Source organism: Pteropus alecto, unplaced genomic scaffold, assembly GCF_000325575.1.
Source record: "Pteropus alecto unplaced genomic scaffold, ASM32557v1 scaffold398, whole genome shotgun sequence".
Taxonomy (NCBI): Eukaryota; Metazoa; Chordata; class Mammalia; order Chiroptera; family Pteropodidae; genus Pteropus; species Pteropus alecto.
The window spans coordinates 3,643,366-3,665,378 of record NW_006442497.1 but is presented as its reverse complement, the minus strand read 5'-3'; the positions used below and the strand labels follow the sequence as shown (position 1 = coordinate 3,665,378).

General features: G+C 42.3%; 1 protein-coding gene across 2 annotated transcripts in view; it reads right to left on the bottom strand.

Annotated features, from left to right (window-relative positions):
- Positions 1-22,013, bottom strand: part of DNAH2 (dynein axonemal heavy chain 2) — a 98,406-nt gene that overhangs the window by 36,216 nt on the left and 40,177 nt on the right. For both annotated transcript variants that reach the window (XM_025040132.1, XM_025040131.1), the window contains 27 exons: positions 21,838-22,013; positions 21,516-21,663; positions 20,856-21,048; positions 19,255-19,455; positions 19,013-19,169; positions 18,476-18,650; positions 17,883-18,046; positions 16,577-16,738; positions 16,370-16,473; positions 15,202-15,358; positions 14,972-15,054; positions 14,695-14,875; positions 14,231-14,369; positions 11,376-11,593; positions 11,013-11,114; positions 10,551-10,676; positions 10,136-10,246; positions 9,640-9,828; positions 9,100-9,203; positions 8,811-9,000; positions 8,131-8,311; positions 7,286-7,413; positions 6,795-6,947; positions 6,408-6,533; positions 751-969; positions 414-531; positions 67-203 (listed from right to left, as the gene is read on the bottom strand). In XM_025040132.1, the coding sequence (XP_024895900.1) occupies positions 67-203; positions 414-531; positions 751-969; positions 6,408-6,533; positions 6,795-6,947; positions 7,286-7,413; positions 8,131-8,311; positions 8,811-9,000; positions 9,100-9,203; positions 9,640-9,828; positions 10,136-10,246; positions 10,551-10,676; positions 11,013-11,114; positions 11,376-11,593; positions 14,231-14,369; positions 14,695-14,875; positions 14,972-15,054; positions 15,202-15,358; positions 16,370-16,473; positions 16,577-16,738; positions 17,883-18,046; positions 18,476-18,650; positions 19,013-19,169; positions 19,255-19,455; positions 20,856-21,048; positions 21,516-21,663; positions 21,838-22,013 (4,142 nt within the window). The remainder of the gene's footprint in view (positions 1-66; positions 204-413; positions 532-750; positions 970-6,407; positions 6,534-6,794; positions 6,948-7,285; positions 7,414-8,130; positions 8,312-8,810; positions 9,001-9,099; positions 9,204-9,639; positions 9,829-10,135; positions 10,247-10,550; positions 10,677-11,012; positions 11,115-11,375; positions 11,594-14,230; positions 14,370-14,694; positions 14,876-14,971; positions 15,055-15,201; positions 15,359-16,369; positions 16,474-16,576; positions 16,739-17,882; positions 18,047-18,475; positions 18,651-19,012; positions 19,170-19,254; positions 19,456-20,855; positions 21,049-21,515; positions 21,664-21,837) is intronic.

Here is a 22,013-nt window from a genome sequence, read left to right as displayed (position 1 = left end):
CTTAGCCCTGCCTTGTGCCCTCCAGTTTCTACTTCTGCGGGCTGTGGTAGTCAGAGCCCTCTGTACCTGCTCAGGCAACGCAATACGCTCTCCATTGATGAGGGTCAACACTTTGTTATCATCCATGACGGAGTTCATGCTCTCAATCCACAGAGTGTCCACAGGGCCATCGAAAAGGATCCACTTCTCATCTGGCTTCTCGTCTTGGTAGAAGATGGGTGAAAAGGGAACCAGAGCTTTCTCACCTAGCCTTCCCTCCACGCTCATTTCCCCGGAGATGCAAGCTGATGCTTCCTTGTGCCTCAGCATTCTCTGAGCATTTTTCTTTCAAATTGAACTTTCTATCCCCAGAATGCCCACCCCCTTAGGAGATTTAGGTATCTGCTCTCCTCGCCCCATGATCTTTTGAGTACCTGCACATGCCATCCGCATGACACTGGACAGGACGCCATCTGTCCATTCATTAGTGTTGAGGTCGTATTCCCCATACAGCTCCCCTAGGGACAATGCTTTAGGGTTCAAAGGGAACTCCTGAAAATGACACAGGAAGGGGTTTTGAGCTGCTGGCAGACACAAACCCCAAGATTTCCCTTTATTCTCAGGGATTTGTATTTGCTCCTTCTCTCCCAGGCCTCCTTGGACCCTGGCCTGCACTGTCCTCCCTGACACCTATGTATCCTTGCTCCCAGCCTCTACCATCTTCCCGCTACTCGAGTCTCTGCCAGTGACTTCACAGTCTCAACTCCATACTCTAACAATGTTGAAGTTGGAGTCTCCAGCGCGGCATAGGGAAGACAAGGAGGACTGAAGAATTCTCCACGAGGCAGTCTTGCCGCTGCCTGTGCAGCCCACAATCATGGTGGAGTGGCGGGAGTTCTTGGTTTCATATAACTGGATGACCTTGGTGAGGGTAAATGGCGTCGTCTTCAGGCCCATCTCTCGAATCTGCTGTTCAATGGTCTCCCGCAGCTAAGAGAAGGGAAAATACAAGAATTAGAAGAAAAAGGAGACCTGCCAAGGACTTTCGAATCTCCCCAGTGCCTGGGAGGAGAACATTCAAAATGTTAAAAATGGCACCAGGACCCTTTGCACTCAGGCAACTGTTCATTCACTAGGAAGATGATCAATTGCAGAGCTAAGAGTTTGGAGTCTGGAGTCAGCCAGCTTGGGTCCCCAGCAGCTATGTGAACTTGAGTAAGTTACTTGTCTGTGTCTGTTTTGTCTTCTGTCAAATAGGAATAATGGTGATACTTAAGGTTGCTGTATTAGATAAAATAGTCAGCATAAAACACAATGTCTGATTTGCCCTGCACAGATTTTTTTTCTAATATTATTCAGCAAATATCTATTAAGCCTCTATAGTGTGTGCTAAGCAGTCTGCTGAGTGCTGAGAACGAAGCAGTTTATCCTATTGCAGAGCTCACGGTCTGGTGGGAGAGCCAAACAAGAAACAAATCATTGCCTCACTTAAAGAGTAATGCTTATAGAACCATGACTATACAGATCAGTCTCAGAACAGTGTGACATTTTAAAACATACAACCAGTGCAACCAAATAATTTGAAATAGATGCAAAATCTTTACTTGTATCTCTCGAACACCACTGAGAAGTTTTATCCCTACCACTTCCTTCCACTATCTAAGAATTACTTTCATTAGTATGTTTGCGCATTGTATAGATGAAGATATGAACAAAACCAACTTCATCTTTGTGTCTTGGAGTTTTCATGCTGTGCCCTTTGACCGACCTTAATGTCCTTAGCACAACGCACCAAAGCCTTCTAGTTGAAGATTATCTGTGTTCCTTGAAATGTAGCCATAAATGTCTTTGTCAGTAAATATTTCAGTATCACTACTGAGATAAGTAGCAAACTGGTGATAGTATCAATTATAAACAATCATCTATCACAAGACCACCAGGAGGTACGGCCCCTGGTGCATACTGTATTCTTTGTCTTATCATAAGTACCTGAATTATTTAAAAAATACTGTAACAGGGGTCTGTTAGTGGAGAATTGCTGGGTTGTCTGTCCATTCCAAGCCGAAATTCCTATAAGTAAATTATGCTATAATAAATTCTGTTATATTCTATGGAGTTGCCTCCTTCATTTGTCAGTCTTAAAGATACCTTCACGTTTGGTGGCCATTACACCTTTGCCCCACCGTCAGGCACAGGTGTGCATGTTCAGCATCATGCCACAAGTTTAAGATGTCACATTTTCTTTTCATTCAGTTTTAAATATTTTCTAATTTCTTCCTTGACCCATGAGTTATTTAGAATTAATTGTATCACCTAATTTCCAAACATTTTGCCATTTTATATTTTGTAATTGATTTCTAGTGTAATTCTATTGTGGTCAGAGATTGTTCTCTACACAATTTTAATCATTTGAAATTTATGAGACCTATACTTAATAACCCAGCACATGGTCAATTTTAGTAAATGTTCCAGCACACTTGAGAAGAATATGTATCTGCAACTGTTGCATATAATGTTTTACATGTGTCAACTGAGTCTGAAAAGTCTTCTCACTAGGGCTGTGGATTTATCTATTTTTTCCTTTTGGTTCTGTCAATCCTGTCTTATGTATTTTGTAGCTATATAATTAAGTGCACACAAATTTAGAATTCTGACATATTTTGGGGCATTGGCACTTTTATCATTATGAAATATCCCCCTTTACCTTTAACATTCTTTTTGCCTGATATCAGTAGAGTTACCATTGAGATCAGAAAATGTTTTGAATAAGTCTCTTTGAAATTTTTAAGGCAGATTTATGGCCTTTAAATGGTCAATTTTCCTAAATATTCTACTTATGCTTGGGAAAAAAATGGTTATTCTTCAATTATTGAATGTTTATTAAACATCTATACATGTAATAGATGTTTATTAAACATCTATACATGTTGTTTAAATTTTCCATGTCATAACTGAATTTTAGTCTGCTTGGTCTGTCACTTACTAAAAGATATTAAGATTTCCACTAGAGTGGTAGACTTGTCTATTTCTTCTTGTAATTCTGCATATTTCTGCTCTAGTTATTTTGGGCTATATTATTAGGTGCCCCTAATAATTGAACCTTTTATTAAGTGATCCTATATTTCTAGTAATGTTTTTTGCCTTAAAATCTATGTTGTCTGATATTGCTACCCCAACTTTCTTTTGATTAGTATTTGACTAATATATCTTTTTCTAGTCTTTGACTCTCAACCTTTATGTTTTAGGTGTGTCTCTTGTAAATGGTATTAAATATTAGTATAACATTGTATACTATTCAATGTATGATTATTTTTCCTTTCCTGAACAACTTTTTTTTTGTTTTCTCTAGAGGCTAATAGTTGCTGTTTTTTGTTTGGTTGGTTTTTAATATACTGATCTCTAACTTAACTTTAAACTGCCAATTAACTAAATCTCAAAACATTTATTCATGTTAGGCATGAATTTCTTCTTCTTACATAAGTTCTGCTGAAGCATTCAGTTTACTCCAATCTGGATTGGCTTCTCTCTGTCAGGTGCACAACCATCATCATGTGTCCCCTATATACCTTTCTTGGTATGGTCCAGCATTTTGGCAAAGCACATTTTCTAGTAGCTTTCTGAGAAAGAACATATTGGAGATAATATTTTTTTGAGAGTCTGCATCTCTGAAGTATCTCTTATCTAGCCTCCTATGTGACAGGTGGGCTGAGCGTAGAATGAGGTTGAAAATAATTTTCCTTCAGAATGCAGTTGAAAGCTGCTCCATTGTTTTTGATTCGATATTGCTATTGAGAAATCCAATTCTTGATTTTTTGCATATCACCTGTCTCTCTCTCTTTTTTTAAACTGTCTCCTTCTGGGGAAGCTTGTTAAATCTTCTCCTTGTCCTGCTGTTTTAATATTTCACAATGATGGGTCTTGGTAAGAATTTATTTTATCCATTGTGCCATGCATTTCTGGACCCTTTCATTTTGGAAACTTAGATCCTTCATTTCTGGAGATTCTTCTTGAATTGTTTCACTATCGACCTTGACCCCTTTCCATTTTCTTTGCTCCTACTTTTTGGAACTCCTCTTATTTGGCTATTTTCCTTCCTAGACTGGGTTTTGAATCTTACCTCTTTTCTCCTTTGCCTTCTCTACTTTCTGGAATATTTCTTTTTTAACAGTATTTCATGGAGATAATATCTTAGTTTTATCTCTGAGAATACAATGATAGATGTTCTTTTTTAAAAACAAACAAACAAACAAACAAACTTTTCCTTTCTCTGCAATTTGCTTTTTCCTATTTGTTTTGGCTGCTTTCACGTTAGGGGCTTTCCTTAGATGTGTGGTGATCCTTGGTTTTCTGCTCATATATATTAGGATGGAGGGCTAATAATTGAATGGAAGTCCTGAGTGTTAGTGGGGCTTATATACTTAGAGTACTATTCTCAATATCTTGGTCATTCCTCTTAGGTTAGACAGATTCCCCAGAGAGAACTCTTTCAATTTCTTGTCTGGCTGCCAGCATTCTGGGAGCTGAGAGATAAAATAAAGACTAAGAGTCTCAGCATTCAATGTGTAAACATTCATTTAATCACCATTTTTAATAAGGTTTACTCATGCCCTCAACTATACCTTGTGTCCCCCAGTCCAGAGACTTACTGTTTTACTCTCTAGTCTTCTGCCAATGTGGGAGAAACATGGTCACCAGGGTCACAGAGAAGGGAAGATCTAGAGATCTAACTTCTTCCAAGACGGTTTGCCTCGAATCCTTCTTATTGTAGCTACACCTCCTTTATTTCCTACTTACAGAGGTACCTAATTCCACAGATGCTTAGCCTTTTAAGAATTGCCTCTCAATTTCTCCCTCTTCCAGCTAGCTCTCTCAGGCTTGCTAAGTAAGTCACAACTTATTCATTTGTTTCTTATGTCTAAAATGTTTGTGGTAAATATCCTCTTCCATTCTCCCCAACCTTTTGGATATGGATGCCTTTAAAAAAAAAAAATCTCTCTAGAGTAGTTGTGGCGGATTTTCAAAAGGTAACAAAATTGTTCCTAATCCACCTCTTTGCCTGGATGTATTCTCTCTATATTTTGAATTATTGTTTTTAATTTCGATTATAATCTTTTTTCATTTATAGAAATTCTATTGGTTCTTTTTCAAATCTACTTAATTTAGATGTCTCTTGTTCCTAGCTCATAGTTTCAAGCTTCTCTTTTATTTCTTTAAACATATTAAATTTAGTTATTTTTAAATTCTGTGCTGGTTGTTTTCAATATCTGAAGTCTTTGGGGATCTGATTCTGCTCTTCCATTGTTCTTCTGGTTTCCACTCATGCTGTCTTGTTACCTTGTGTGTTTTGTAATTTTTTTTTTTTTTTTGACCAGAAGCTGTTCATTTTCTTGGACTTTCATCTTGAATTTTTATGAGACCTCTTTGAGGCTTCAGTTGAAATTTCATTCTTTCAGAAATAATTTGCATTTGCTTCTGCCAGTCACCTGGAGGAAACTAACACTCTGGAACTACTTAAAATTAAGTTTTAAATTTGAGATTTGGGGGATTACACTGTAGAATAAATTATGACCAAAGAGCATGAGAAGGCTGGCTTGTGGTTAGGAAATCTCAAAGGAGATTTTACTTTTCCTCCCATGATTGGTCAAGACCAGTTTCTTTACTGTATGGACACCTCTCAGTGGTAGGTTTCTCATTTTCCCATTTACTGAGGGTGTTTTCCCTCATAGACGGAGGTTTATGCAGGACTGGGTTTTCTATTATATGTCCACACTTGGGCTGCTTTACCTTCTCTCCCCAGTGCCTTAAATTCGACAAAAATTTTCAGGAGGAAAGTCAGCTTTCACATTCACTTACCTCCCTGCTTTTATTCCTTTATCCCATTCCAGAATTCTTTCTTTTTTGCCAGCTTAGTAATGCACATAAAATACGTATTTCTATATTTTTATCTATCATTTTAGTGGTTTCAAGGAAAGGATCATTCAGAGCATCTACACTACCATATTTCCAGAAAAGAAAATTCTCATACTTTATAAAATCCTCCCCCTCCACCCCTTTCCATTCCACTGCTCTCATATCGAACAGCTCCTAGCAAGCTCTCCTCAAAACTCCCTGAATGAGGAGAGAAGCAGAGGTAGGAGAGGGCAGATGGATACAGAGAAAGTAGAAAGGCCAGTGGATTAGAGATCTCAACGAAATCAAAGAACCGATGAGTAAAAGTACTTGAGCCAGTGAAGAGGGTAGGGTGAGTTGTGGTGAAACAGTGTTTGAAGAGGTCTATATCATTTTATAGATAAGGAAGCCCAAAAAGAAGCTAACTGTCTTACTCAAAGTCTCAGCTAGTGAATGGCAGAACAAGGCCTGGGAGCCAAGTCATGCTCTCAGATCTACATTTACATATAAGGTCAGAAAGAGTATTAAGGAACAAATACCTTGCCATAATCAATGACAGGCAGCTCAATGCTGGGGAACAGATCTTGCACAATGGCATTGAATAGTGGCACGTCAATTGAAGTTAGCTTGGCAATGTTCATATCTCTCATTGAGAGCAGCAAAACCTAAGTGAGAAAAGACAGAGATTCAGGCTGAAAAAACTAGGCCTTTCCTCTCCAAAAAGTAAGGGGCAGGAGTCAAGAACAGTGGATGCACCTGAGCTAGTCTTTAAAAATACAACAGGTAAAAATCTAAGGCAACGCAGGGGGTAGGAAATAAGGTGAAATCTCAATCTGAGCAAAGAAAGGATCTGAAAAATTTTAGTGAAGGCACATAGTATCAGAGACAATAGAGGTTAAGGTTCAAGAGCTGTGTCCTTGATCCACCTCTTCATCAGTCAGATCTGGCTGCAGGCGGCGCTTCTTGCCAGCATAGCGCAGAAGGGAGGTGAGGGCACGTAGGCCAAAGTCATAATGGTCCTGTCTGGAGAGCTGCTGCACAGCCAGGGAGTAAAGTGTATACACCTTCTTGGCCAGAATCTGGGGAACAAAAACAGAGAAGGAAACAATGGATCTCCCCACAAATCCCTCTGCTTCATCTAGGGACAGTTACAGGTACAAGAAGCTAGGTTCCAGGAATTGAAACAGCTAGGAGGTGCTCTGTGAACAATCCTAATGAGAAGTCTTGTGAATCGTGCCATTGTGGATTAGTGACATCATTGAGGGGGTCCTCTGAATACTTCTGCCTCCATATCCTACTGACAAGAGTCTACATTCCTTGTAGGATAAACTGGTTGTGGGGCCTTCAGGGAGTTCCTTGGCCCAGGGAATAATCATGGAAGGGAAATAAAATAATTGGAGAAAAGATATTGGAATACCTTGCAGTTGCCAAAGCCCTCCCCAAAGAGAATGATTTCTGCAATAAGAGTAGAATCAGGCACCACCATGGCAATTGGACGGAACATGGATTTAAGATTATCAGGAAGCTCTGTGCGACCAGCATAGCCTGGAAAAGAGTGCTATTTGTTAGAATCCATCTAAAGATCCACTTCTCAATCAATCCCATCTTTCCCAACACTAGCTCCATCCTTAAATTTCTCCCCAACTCCAACTCCAAGATCATTTCCCTTCTCAACTTAGCCCTGGCTCCTCCCGTACCAATTTGTTTCTCTTTCCTATCTCTGAGCCTTCCTTTACTTTCTGCATGGCCCTCTTCCAAACTCAAATCATGAAGCTGCCAGTTTCTCATATTTCCAAGTTCCATGTATAACTCGCATCAGTCCTAATAAAAATCACAGCTGTTTCTCTGATTCATTCAGTACCTAGACTCTTTCTTGTTTTCTCCTAGACCCTTCCCCCAGGCTATTCCTAGAGAACAGTAATGAGAGACCCTAGTGCCTGCACTTTGGAGAGATTCTCCTATTCTCAGAAAAGAATGGCAGATAGACCAGAACTCTGGGAGCTAGCTCATGGGAGAAGATAAGTACCTTCGAAGCCTAGGGCTACATATATACACACAGCAGTTATTAATCCCTTTAGGGAGAAAAGTAAGATTGCCTCCCCTTCTCCCAGAAAGTCATATGTTTATCCTTCTCTCATATTTTATTGTCTTTAGCCACATTTCACTTGGCTAAATACACTGGCCTGAAAGTGGGGAGGTGAGTTATTTGCCCTGGACACCCAGTTCTCCCCTCGGGGGCCCCATCTACTCCCTGGCTCTTACCAGGATTCATGGTGATAAAGATCCCACAGGACCACACCAGATTTATTTCAAAGCCCTCAAAATAGAAGCGGGTGAGGCTGGCAGCCAGGGCAGATAGGATCGACAGGATCTGCTGGGCCACCACCGACAGCACCTCAACGTTGATGCGGTTAAACTCATCAAAGCAGCCCCAGGCGCCGGTCTGTGGGGTGGGAGGCAGAGTCACTGGGAGCAAGAAAAGTACCCCAGATTGGGAGAAACTAGAAAGAGTGACTAACATAGCCCTTCTTGAAGGGTTTTGATAGGTGAGGTGGCCTCCAAAATGTTGGGGTGTGGGAGCTCAGAGTAGCTCTGGTGTAGTTTCTGACCAGAGCTTTCCATCAGACAGGGACAATCTGAGGAAATGCTAGGAAAAGTGTGAGTTGGAAAGAGAGTGGGATAGGGAATCTGTGAGCATTGAGTCCCTACACTATGCACCAGTTTACATGCATTATCTTATTTAATCCTTACATAATCTTCTGATTTTGCTAACAAGCAAAGTGCAGCTCAGGGAGCTGCAGGGACTTCCCCAATTGTAAGAACTAACTGGGGAGATGCAAAGTTGTAAGTTACAAAGCACTGAACCAGATATGTGTTCCAGTTCATTTTCTGGGATTAAAGATATTTAAGGGACCTCTTGGACAGGGTGGTAGGATGCTGACCTGTGCCAGGCCTGAGTACATTCGGCCCATGGATTTATAGTCTAGGCCCTCAGAGCAGTTGACCACGATGACGTAAAAGCCAAGGGCCTTGCCCAGGTCCTTGACAGTCTCAGTCTTTCCCGTGCCCGCTGGACCTTTGGGGGAGCCCCCTCGATGCAGGTGCAATGCTGTGGTCAGTGTCATATAACACCTGAGAATTGAGGACAAGACTCAAGTCAGACTCCTGGAAGCCTTCACTTAGCATTCGCCCCCCTTACCCCAACCACCTTGGTCATGCCGCATGGCTGACCTGTCTGTCAGGGGGGTGATGACAAGCCGGCCAGAGTTACCCAAGTACTCATAACCATACTGGAATTGTGTGTTGGTCTGGCGGATCACACAGTCATCGAGATCCTGGAGAAACAGGGTACAGGAGGAGAGAGGTGGGCTTGGAGGAAGAGTTAGAGCTGGGCAATGACTAACAGTAGGGCTGGAGATGGCGGGGAGGTCACAGTTACAAGATGTCGGATTCAGTTTAGAACTAGAAAAAGGAAAGAGTTTATGGCCAAGATGGAAAATGGGTTCATATTGCATGTCCACTCTAATCCATCGCAGCAGCTGCCTGAAGTCTTCCTGAATCCCGGCCAACTGACAACTATAGGGAACACTGACGGAAAAATCAGTTTGCCACTCCTGATTTAGGAGACTTGCAATATAATTAACTGGATTAGGGCACTGTGATAGGACTAAAGCTTGGATTAGGATATTATTGTATTTAGAGAACAGGAATTTAATTAATTAATTAGGATCAGGTTTAGGATACAAGAGTGGGGAGCTGACCCATCTGCACCTTCTCCCAGTAGAAGCGCAGTTGGCTGATCCAGTCAAAAGAATTGACATCCATGAGGCCACTCTTGTAAAGCTTCTCCAACACATCTCGGGCATGAATTTCTATAGTCACCAGAGCCACAATTTTAAGCCGCATGATTTTGGTCAAGTTCCCTCTGATAGCTTCTGAATACTTATTCAGTATTGACACCTACAGAATGAGGTAGTAGGGAAGAGAGTAGACGGAGCAATGCAATCAGTCCATCATGCCTCATCCCAGCCTAACGCAACTTTCAACTCCAATGCTAATCCCAACCTCACTATAATTCCTGACCCCTAATGTCAGCACAGGAAAACGTTCTTCTAATCCACCCAAACTTTCCTCGCTAGACTTCTCCCATAAAGTACCCTCATTCTGACCCTTTCCCACCAGCTTATTCTAATTCTGACTCCAATTTATCACCCCCCTCCCTCCAACTCTAACTCCAGGCCTGTTGCATTCTTGTAGGGTTCCCCACCTGCTTCTTCTTCATGACCTTGAGGATTTTCTTGTCTCCCCGCTCCTTAGCTGTCAGCAGGCACTTGGTGACATCTGCTGTCCACTGGATCTGACTGGCAGCAATCACCATCTGAGGCATGTGCAGAGGTTGTATTCCAAAGCCCTGTCCCTGGCCACTCATACAGCCCAATTCCCAAATCCCAGCTTCTCCCTGGACCAGGTGCAACTCCTCTCAATATGATAATCTGTTCTGAAGGATAGGGCACATGCCTAAGGTCAAGAGCTAAGGGTCTGGCATGCAGGGTTCCAGGGCCATAGCCCAGAGCAAGGGGCAAGAAACCTGCGTTTTGAGACTCAAAATTCTATCTTTACACTTGCTGCTCCCTTTCAGCTCTATCTTTCTTGTTCCCTCATTTCTATTGACCCCAGCTCACCTGGCCAGCCCACTCCTTCACCCATTTGTCCCTCTTGTTGAGAAACTTCTTGAGGGCCAGGCGGCAATTCCGGAGAAGGTCCCGTAGGGTTACTCTCATGGCCCGCTCTACTTCACCAAGCCAGGACTGAGGAGAGATGAGAAGACAAGATGGCTTGGCCTCAGAGCCAGAGACAAGAGTCCCCAGAGGGAAGGTGCTTAGGAAACGGGGCCACAAGTCTTGGACCCAAGGGAAAAGCAGGCCCTGGGCAGCATCTGGTTAGGGCCCCTGGGGGACATGGAGGCCAAGACGCAGATTGGTTTTAAGGTTCAGAGTAGAGGTTATAGTTTTCAGGAATAGACAGTAGGAGGGAAAAAAGTAACTAATGTCCTTTCGCAGAGATGTTCTCTCCTCACAGAGCCAAGCAAACTTCCTAATGGAAAAAAGAATCAGCTCGATTCTTAAACCCTTGCCACAACTCACCTCCACAGGCCCTTCTAAAAGTACCGAGTGGATGAAATCGATATACTCGCCATCACCTGAAAACATTCCTACAGCTTCCCATTTGCTACTTGGTCCCCCAACCTGTAGAAATAAGAAGCTATTAATGGCCTGGCCTGCTCATTCTTGGTATCTGCTAAAAGGTATTTGGGCCCTTTGAGGGTAATTTCTATTTCTCTCCCCTCCCCTCAATATTACCAATTAATTCTAAAAAGTTCTAACCTAGATAATCCAGAATCATTAATATCCCCCTCCTGTGGGAAGAGCATGGTCCTCTTCAAGGCCTTGAATACCTTGACATCAACATCCCCTGCCCTCCATCCAGTCATGGCCACCTCTACTGACCTTCTGCATTCTTAACAATTTGATGTTATCAAAGCATTTTTTGAGGTGTGGCTGCACGGCCTCTGGGTTGCGAGACTGGCCCAGAATCTCCAGTAGGTCATCATTAGACAGGAAGTAGAAGCGGGGGAAAATATGGCGCTTGGTCTCTAAATACATATCCAGAGACTTCTGAATGTCTTCCAGGATTGTGTTCATTTCTATCAATATGTCCAGGAGGCCTGGGAAGAAGAGCAATGAAGGACATTTGGTGGCCCTTTTATCATTGTTCTGAGTAGATCTGGAGTCTCCAACTATATCCACTTTGCCAGCTCTTAAATGTTGGGGTACAGACTGCCATAATAATTTTAGAAAGCAAAGAAGTATCCCCAGTCACTCTATCATGTTTATCCCATTTTCTTCATTAATTCATTATTAAGTATTCATTATACACTATTATGTATGTTATACATTATGCATTAATTATACATCACATACGATTCCATTAATATAACTACACCTCCCATCAGTCTTTGGGACAACAGTCATATTCTACCAATGAACTTGGGGCTCTACCAGTCACCCCAAGAGTCTGAAAATTAGAGATTGTTCTTCACACACACAACCCAACAAGTTAAATCAGTAGATTCAAATACATAGTACATGCACACAGTGAAAGACTTCTGCAACCACTGAAGTTGCCAGTGTCCCTCGTAACTGCAAAATGAGCACTAGACTGAGATTGGCGCAAAATATTCAAAGTGATAAAAAGCAAGTACCTACAACCAAGATGACTCTATCCAGCAAGGCTATCATTTAGAATCAAAGGAGAGATTAAGAGCTCCCCAGACAAGAAAAGGCTGAAGGAGTTCACCACCATCAAACTAGTATTACAAGAAATGTTAAAGGGACTTCTTTAAAAAGAATAAAAAATAAATTAAAAATATAAATAAGAATATATCACAAAAGAAATTCTCACTGACAAATGCAAACATAGTAAAAGCAGAAGATCAACCAACAATAAAGCTAGTACAAAGGTTAAAAAGCAAAAGTAGGAAGATCGTGTGTAATTATAGCCATAAATTAAGGGATACACACAAACACAGAGACACAAAAGAAGTAAAAACTAATGATAAAAACATAAACATGGAGGAGGTGAGTGAAAATGGTGGTGATTGTTAAACGTGTTCAAATTTAAGCAACCATCAACTGAAAATAGACTGCTATAAACATAGTTTGGTATATATGAAGCACATGGTAACTGCAAACCAAAAATCAGCAAGAGATATACAAGAAATAAGGAGAAAGGAATCCAAACACAATACTACAGAAGGTCAGCAACATACAAGAGAAGAGAGCAAGAGAATAAGAAAGGAATAGAGAACTACCAAAACAATCAGAAAAGAATTAATAAAATGGTAATAACTACATACCTAACAATAATTACTTTAAATGTAAATAGATTAAATGTTCTAATCAAAAGACAAATGGATAAAGAAAATGTGGTACATATATGCAGTGAAATATTACTCGGCCATAAAAAAAAAATGAAATCTTACCATTTGCAACAACATGGATGGACCTATTATGCTAAGTGAAATAAGTCAGAAGGAAAAAGATAAATACCATATGATTTCACTTATATGTAGACTCTAAAAAAAATAAATGAACAAACAAAACAGAAACAAACTCGTAAATACAGGAAACAAACTGATGGTTGCCAGATGGAAATGGAGTTGGGAAGTTCGGTGAAAAAGGTGAAAGGATTAAGATGTACAAATTGGCAGTTATAAAATAGTCATGGGATGTAAAGTACAGCTTAGGGAACATAGTCAATAATATTATAAAAACTATATGTGGTGTCAGGTGGGTGTGAGACTTATTGGGGGGGATCACTTTGTAAGTTATATAAATGTCTAATATCTACGCTGTATACCTGAAACTAATATAATATGGAATGTCAACTGTAATTTTAAAAAAATTTAATGCATGTTGTCACTCAACTTTGCATATCCTAATACTTACGTTTTATCAGAATAATTAAAATTAAGTGTTTTTCAATGTGTATGCTCAAGATTCTTAGGAAAAGGAAGAATTGTTAGATGTACCCTAAGCAAATAAAGAAATCCTCCATACTCCCTGCCAGAACTCTCTCCTCAAGACACCTTTCTAGTTGCCCATTGCCAAACCTGACTTGCTGATTCTTTAGTCCAATCCACAGCAACCAACCAGGCCTCACCATATGTATATCTCTCCCCAACCCCTACGTCTACAATAAAGACTAGTTAATCTGATAAACCAATTAAAATCAATGTAATAATAACAATAGCTAACAGTAACCAAGGGCTTACTCTGTGCCATTTAATGTGTTAAGTGCTTTATTTGCGTTATCTCATTTACCTGCATTATCTCATTAATGAAGAAGAGTTATTCCTTAAGCGAGGCTTCCTGAGGTACAGTGCTATTAAATGAGCACTAACTTTAAGCTAGACCCTGTATTGCGTGTTACATACTCCTTTATGAGGCTTGTAAACTCTGATAAATAGTTATCATTAATCCCTCTACAACAAATGAGAAAATAGTAGTATGCAGGAAGCAAGCTCCTCAAAGAGCATACAATTAGTAGAGCGTAAGTCGCATTTTGAACTCAAGTCTGTCTGATTCCATATCCCATTCTCTTAACCACTACATTGTACTCCACTCAAAACTTTGGTAAATTTAATTTCCTGAACTATTAGTTAATGCTTAGAAGAGGCAATCATGATGGTATGACAGCCGGGTACAACAATCTTTCAATAAATGAAGCATGTGGCTATGGCTTCGTATACACATAGCACCAACTGAGGCTATGCCGGGGCAAGAGGCCAGAGAGCTCAGACCTGGATAGTGAGTGCTTCGGAGAGCATTGCTGTCCTTGCTTATCCGGTCCATGATGGATTTCCAGTTGCTATTGACCTGGTCAAATAAGGCTGATTCATTGGGCAGCTGCTTGCGGATGTCCTCTCCTAGAAAGATATTCTGAAGGGCCAAGAATTGGGGTGAGAGGCTGTTTCTCACATACTCTCCACACTCTACTCCCTCCTCTCAGACCAAGGGAGTAGAAGATAAGGAACATAGGGCAAGAGGCCAGGTATCTAGGTCCAAGAAGGAACATGGAAGAACAACAAGGCTTCTCAGGAGGGGACTTGAAGATAAGAGGTAATAACTAAGAGTCCGATGCTTGAGTTCTAGATGAAGAACAGCTTTAGAGGTAGGAAAACGGGGCTGATAATGGCAAATCTAGGTTATATGCAAATAAACAAGTAAAAGCAGGGTGTAGAAAGATCGGGCAGTGAATCCTGACCTCTAGGTACATCCACTGACGCTGTACTGTAAGAACCATCTCAATAACTTCCAAAATGAGGGAGAGGCAGCGTTCCCAGTGGTCTACATCCTTCTCGAAGGCCTTGACAAAACGAGATGCCTTCATGGTAGACAGAGCCACTTGGTTATCTTCCAGTGCCTGGAATATTTCTTCTGTACCTCTGGGGAGGAAGGCATCAAAATCATATACCATCCCCATCTGCCAATCCTTGGACACACAGCCCTCCCCTCTCCTAGTGCCCGAAGGCCCTCTCTACCTGAGTCGGTGATGGCCCTTATCTTTGTAGGGTATTATGTCTAGCTGAATCACACCCCAAGTCTTGGCAATGTTTTGTAACGCCTGTGGAAAGAAATTGGGGACAGAGCAATCAGGTATTTAGTCCCCAAGGGGAACAGGAGCTGGGAAAGGCCATCAGATGATGAAAAGCTAGAAGCCTTTGCTCCAGGCTTAGGAAGTGGGGGAGTATGAGAAAGGATTCTGTCATACCAACTCTATAGCCAGCTCTTTGGTTGCTGAGGCAGAGATCTCTCCAATTTTCTCCACATGCTGATCCATCCCAAGCTCCACAATCTGCTCCAGGGTGAAGCTTTCAGATTCCTGATCAAACTCCCGTTGGATCTCATCCCTGACCTGATCCCAGTGCCTGTAGCCAGGGACAGAAGATCAGATCAGGAGGCCAGACACCAGGGCCTACTGAAAAATATTAGCATTACTCCCCAGGCTTTCTCCCACTGGGATATTCTGATTCTGTGTATTTCTTAATTTATGATTCCACACCTATTTACTACATAGGCTCTAGATGCAATTTTAGGCACTGTGGGGAATACAGGGATTGAGGTTCTGATTCTCTGGAGAGGGAGTTAAGACCAATTATTGCAGGTTTTCTACAGATTATAAGCTGAGCTAAGTGCTTTACGTGAAACATGTCGCTTAATTCTCACAACCACTCTATAAATGAGGAATTACTGTCATTCCTTTATATATGAAGAAGATGAGGCTTAGAGAGCTTAAATAACTTAATCAAATAAAGTGGTTTGGTTATACCTAACCACATAATACTTAACGGTAAAGCATTGCCAAAAACATTATACTAAAGGCAAAGCAAAAGAAATGAAATTATTTTTTCCTAAATGAATAGATATATAATTATTAAAACATCATTTATAAAATAGTTTATTTCCTCCTTAATGGTTTCAAAGGCCTTTTCTATCATATAATAAATTCCAGGTGCAATAAAAGAGTTAAACTTAAAAAACAAAATTATAAAGTATTAGAAGGAAGTTCAATAGAATGCATTTATAACTGGGATAGGAGAAGTCTTACATAAGGCACAGAAGCAAAAACTCTAGTTATACTTTTGGCTGCATCAAAATAAAAACTTTTGTATTATAGAAGGCTTAAAGCTTAGCTATGACAGACAACATAAAATGAGAGGAGAGAGGGGAGGAAGCAGAGAAGGAGCCAGGAAGACAGGAGGACCCAGGACAGCGAGAGAAACAGAAGACGGTGGCCGGCTCTAGAGAAGGCTCCTTACAAATGTATGTTTGTAGACAGAGGGGCAGAGGGAGATATGATCACAGCCAAAGGGACAATTGAAAGAACCAGGTGACAGCACAAGCCAAAGGGTCACCCCAGAGCGGAGGAGCAGCCTTACCTCTCTCTAAGGGCGGGATTTCGCAGGTCTGAGATGAGAGGCATAGTCCTCTTAAACTGCTCTATTTTTGAGCGAGTGGTTTCAATAATTTCCCAGTTTCGGTCCTGAGCAAAAGTGGGAAGCATCAGAAGAGCTGACAATATTCTCTGCACAGTTCCCTCTCCTCAAGGGGCTTATCTTCTGCCTCCCCCTCCTTTCTCCACACACCTTATATTCTTTGGCTAGCCTTGTGAGGCGCCGAAACAGCCCATGGGCCATGGTCTCCATGGCCTCCGTCTGCAGGGTCAGGAATCGGCCAGTCTTCCAGTGGTTCCAGTTTTCCTCCCAGTCCCGTGTGATCTCCCAGACTTGCTGGAGTGCATCCAGCTCCTTCATGGCCGAGAGCAGAAAGATGTGTTACTGACATGACTCTTGCCCTCTTCCTCCCTGACAAACACTCAGTCAGGTTCTTTGCTCCTCTCATGCTGAGAAGCTTTTCCCTCCAGGCAATAGAGCTGTCTCCTCAGTTCAGATTTTTTTCCTCCACTCTTTTGCTTTAAGAGCTCCTCAAGTAACAAACACATGAATGGATCCTCAACAGCGTTAGTCAGTAGGGACATGCAAATCAAAACCACTATGAGAAAGCACTTCACATCCACCAGGATGACTAGAACCAAAAAAAAAAAAAAAGAAGAAGAAGAAGAAGAAGAAAAAGAAAGAAAGAAAATAAGTGTCTGCAAGGGACAAGGATGTAGAAAAATAGGAACCCTCGTACATTACTAGTGGGAGTTTAAAATGGTGCAGCTGCTGTGGAAAACAGCTTGGCAATTCCTCAAAAAGTTAAACATAGAGTTACCATACGACCTAGCAATTCCACTCCTACACACATACCCCCAAGAATTGAGAACAGAGACTCAAACAAATACAAGTACACACATGTTCATAGCAGCACTACTCACAGTAACTAAAAGGTAGAAACAACCCGAATGTCCATCAACTTGTTGTATAGCCTATTGTATGAATTTACCACATCTGATCAATAAAATATGATAAATTCATATAATAGACTATATTCAGCCATAAAAAGGATAAAATACTGACGCATGCTACAACATGGATGAAACTTGAAAACATTATGCTAAGTTATGCTAAAGAAGCCAGATGCAAAAGGCCACATGTTGTATAATTCCATTTATACCGAATGTTCAGAATAGGCAAATCCATATGCACAAAGGCTGGGGAGAGAGAGGATGGGGAATGACTGCTAATGGGCATAGGGTTTCCTTTTTAGGGTGATAAAAATGTTTTGGAGCTAGAGGTGATGGTTATACAACATTGTGAATGTACTAAATGCCACTGAATTGTTCAGTTTAAAATGGTTATTTTGTTATCTGAATTTTACATCAATTTTTTTAAAAGCTCCTCGTGCACCCATCTTCCTGGTCCCAGCTGTTTTTTCAGGCCCTTAGAACCCGTTCTCCTGTCCCCTGCCTCCTATCCTTGGTTACCAAAAGGGCTTAGCTCAGCACCCTACTTTCTCCAGGTTCTGCAGATCCTTGGAAATTGGCTGCTCGATCTTGAAGATGCCCAGGTTGGAGCGGAGACTATTTTCTTCTTCCCGCATGGCATTCAGCACACCCCGCACTTGGGCGATCTGTTCTAGAGCGGTCTGATGCCCCGCACTACTGGTGAAGGGGCCTGTGGGAAGTCCAGGATGAAGCTCAGATTCCCACTCAAGGCCATGGTCCCCTGAAAGGACCGTCATCGCTCTTCTACCTCTTTGTGGGTAAATCTCACCTCTTCCTCACACAACAGATGGAAGGGACAAAAAAATAAGAGGGAATGCATTGAAAGAATGATGGTTAATCTTACCCAAATTACTAAATGTGGCTTGAACACCAGACACAGATGGAACTTAGGAGGTGGGTATAAAAAAACTAGAAACGTGAGCCGGGCTTCCTTTTGACCAAAAGTCAGTGACAACAGGTCTGTGGCCGACAGAAGCGGCAGCTCTTTCCCTTTAGCACCATCCTTCCTCAGCTCCTCCTTGTTCATACCTCCCCATAGGCTATAAAAGACTCGGTCAAAACAGTTGTAAAGAAGGGAGAGAGGCCGAGAAAGGCATACCTTTGGTTTCAAATTCTTCCAGAAGATTATGTGCTTTCTTCTTGAAATCATCAGCTGAGTGAATAAGGCCTGTCTTGAATTTCTCCTTGTGTTTCTTCAGCATCTGTTCACTGTCCAACAGAGTTTGTTGGAAGATGACCCACTCCCCATTGAGACTGTCTAACATCTCCAGTACCTGGGAACATCAAAAGGGGAGGATAATCCATAAGCAGGAGGTCTACCCTTCTCCCCAAAGCTTTTAAGGACTCTTTTCTATTCCTTCAGACCAGAGTATGTAGCCAGTTTCTACATGTAAAGAGGCCCAAAGAAATCAAAGAGTAACTTTCTGGGACTAAAAGAAATCCATAACTGACCAGAAATATCGTTTGAGTTAGCTTTGGCTCTCAGAGGCTTTTGAATCTTGAGTCTTCTACCCTGCACACTTCTCTGCTCTCCCTCCTGACAGCATGAGGGTCTATGATATGGGAAATAAGCTTCCTTCACACCCTGCTGCTGGCATGGGCCCAACTTGGTGGACCAAACACCACTGGAACTCACACTGTCCTGAACTGGCACCTCGTACTTCTCAAGAATGGCAAATTGCTCGTGTATGGGAGGAATCTGGGTCTCCAGGTTGGGCAAGTCATGCTGCAGGGTATCCATGAGTTGCAAACTGACCCCCAGTTCCTCCAGCGTCTGGGGAGGGTGGCTGATTCTGAAGGCAGGCAAAGAGAGCACTGGTAAGTGGACAGGGCAGGGCCTGCCCTCCCTGCACCTGTACCTGGCGCCCACGCCCATACTTCTCCGCATTCTCCTTCAGGTATGTGTGCAGCTCCAGGAGGCGCCGGGCTGCCATCTCCTTGAGCAGAGTCGTGAACTTGTTCTGCCACTCGTTGCAGTGCTGCACCAGCGAGAACTTGAGGTGTGAGCAGTCTAGCAGCACAAACTGGATGTTGAGGACTGTCTCCTCCTTCTGCACATTATTAGCAACCTCCGTGTAGCTGAAAGGACACATATTCCCACCAGATTTTTTTTTTTATTTGCAGATGTGCCCACGGCACAATGCCAGTTCCAGTTCTCATTTCCTACCACCCAGACCTGTGCAGCAGCTCTAAAGCATTCTTCTACTCCTGGGTGTCTCCCATTTTAAGCATACAGCTGTGATCATATCATTTTCCCAACTACTGCCTAGAGGACAGCTGTCAGACCCCTTAGTCTGGTGTTCAAGGCTTTAGAGTTGCATAGTTATGAATCGAGTTCATGCTGCTGCTCACCAGCTCTATGACTTCAAGAAGGTAATTTAACTGTTGGGTGCCTCAGTTTCCTCATCTGTAACACGGTGATAATAATAGACCCCACAAGGCTGTTGACAGACCTCACAAGGCTGTTGACAGAATGAAGCTGGCTGCTATATACAAATTCCTGTGCATCCTTTCTTTCCTGTAGCTACGTTCTCGACTACTCACTATTTGGTAAACATGCTTATGTGTTCCCATCCTTCTGCTTAGCTTATGCTATTTTCTCTACCTGGTACGCCCTCCCACTGCCCATCTCTGCCTGTTGAAATCTAACCCAGTCCATAAAGCCCAAAGTCACTCCTTTCATGAAGCCTTTCCTAATGTCCCTGGCTGGAACTTCCCTCTCCTTCCATTGAACTGCCCTGGGACCTTAGATACCTTAATCATACATTTAACACATTGAAGCCTTTACAAGAATATAAGTACTTTAGCACAGTATTTTAGAGTTTACAAAGTGCTTTCACATATATTTAATAATCTCACAACCTCATAAGGTAGGTAGTGTACTATCTGTTTCACAGGAGACTGAGGCCTAAAGAACAGAAGTAACCTGCCTAAGGAGAAAATAAAGGGAGTAACCTGCTTAAGATTACACAGCTAGAAAGTGGCAGAGCTGGGATTTCAACCATCTTTGACACCATGGCCACTGCTCTTGCAGCAATACTTTATCTTCCCTGCTACACTATAGCCCTCAGGAGGAAAATACTTATTCGTTTCTTCTTTTTATTCCTCAGAAGACAAAGAGATGGGGGAGTTCTGTGCCTGCCTTCAGAATTTAAGAATCTTCTTCAAGTAAACTTCAATTTACCTTCTTAAATTGAAAGTGTTCACATCTCTCATCTTTCAGATCCTAGCACTTCTTCCTTCCCAACAGAACCCTGTGGGTACTCTTTAGCAAAACAGCTTTTCCCCTAAATCTTGTCCAGCTCTGATCTGATCTCTACCCCTGAGAAACAAAGGTCAGGTGCCTTAGATCTTGTTCTTTTCCTATACTGAGCACACATTTTCTGCACCTCCTCCTACCCACAACCCTCATTCCTGAGTCTCTAGACCTCGAACTCTGGTAATTCTATATCTCTTAGAGACAGACCTGCCCTCCTTACCGGGCAATGTCAGCATCAAAAGAAGAGACAGGGGGGTTGAGGCGCTGATAACGACGAATAAAAGAGTCCTTGTTGATCTCCCAGATCTCCCGATACATATCCCAGGTCTTGAGGTAGTTCTGCAGCAGGCTTGCATTGTTGGTCATACCGCTGCTGATCTGGGCCTGGATCTTCTTGATGTCTTCATCTCGCTCTTCAAGACCCATCAAAATGCTTCTCACTAACTTTCATCCCACCTCAAGCTCCAGCCTGGCCCCTGGTCACTGCCCCAGACCCTCCACTCCAGTAGCACCTTCCCAAAGAAATATGGCTCAAACACGATTAGAAAATAAGGGAAGAGGCAGAAAGTAAAATTATGACTCAAACAAATATGTAGGATTTGGATATCTTAGCTATTGGTATCTAGACATCTTATATCCCAGCCCCAGTACCAAACTTGTCCTTCCTAATCTCCCATCCCAAGTCTAAAATCCCTTGAGCATTAGTCACCTAATTTCAACCTGCATCCCAGCCTTTGCTCCCTTCCCCAATCTGGCCCCTTGACTGGAGTTTTCCACCAGCCATGGAGATGATTGGCCCAGTATGTCTGGAAACAGCCCTGGTCTCTCCTCCTAAGACTCTGATTCCCTTCACCAGATGCCCTCCCTATTGCACACTCACCCACGATTATATGAATGGGGTCACGCTGAAACTTGCGCTTGATGAGAATTTCAGGGAGGTGGCGGAAGACAGAGATGGTGGAGAAAAGGTGGTTGCCAATGTCATTGACCACACTTGCCAAAGTCTGCAGTGTAGGTGAGAATTCCACCTGTGAGAACACAGTGAAGAGAGCCTTAACACAGGCCATGGAGAAGACGAGCCTCAGGACCATGCCTGGAGGCCATAGGATTAAGCCAAGACCGAGGGCCAAGTTTAAGGATTGAGGAAAACTGGCAAATACAGTATGATAGTTTTGGGGTGTTGGGGGCAAAGTGGTCCCCACCTGTGCCACACCTCCCTGAACATCACTCTCCAAAATTACAAGGACTCGGAAGAGTGGGTTCGGGGTGGTCTTTCCATCCCCATTGATAGCTTTGGACAGTTCCAGCAGTGACCACTTCACATTCAGGCGCAGGGCATCCTCCATCATGTGGTCCAACCGAATTGTGTACAGCATCC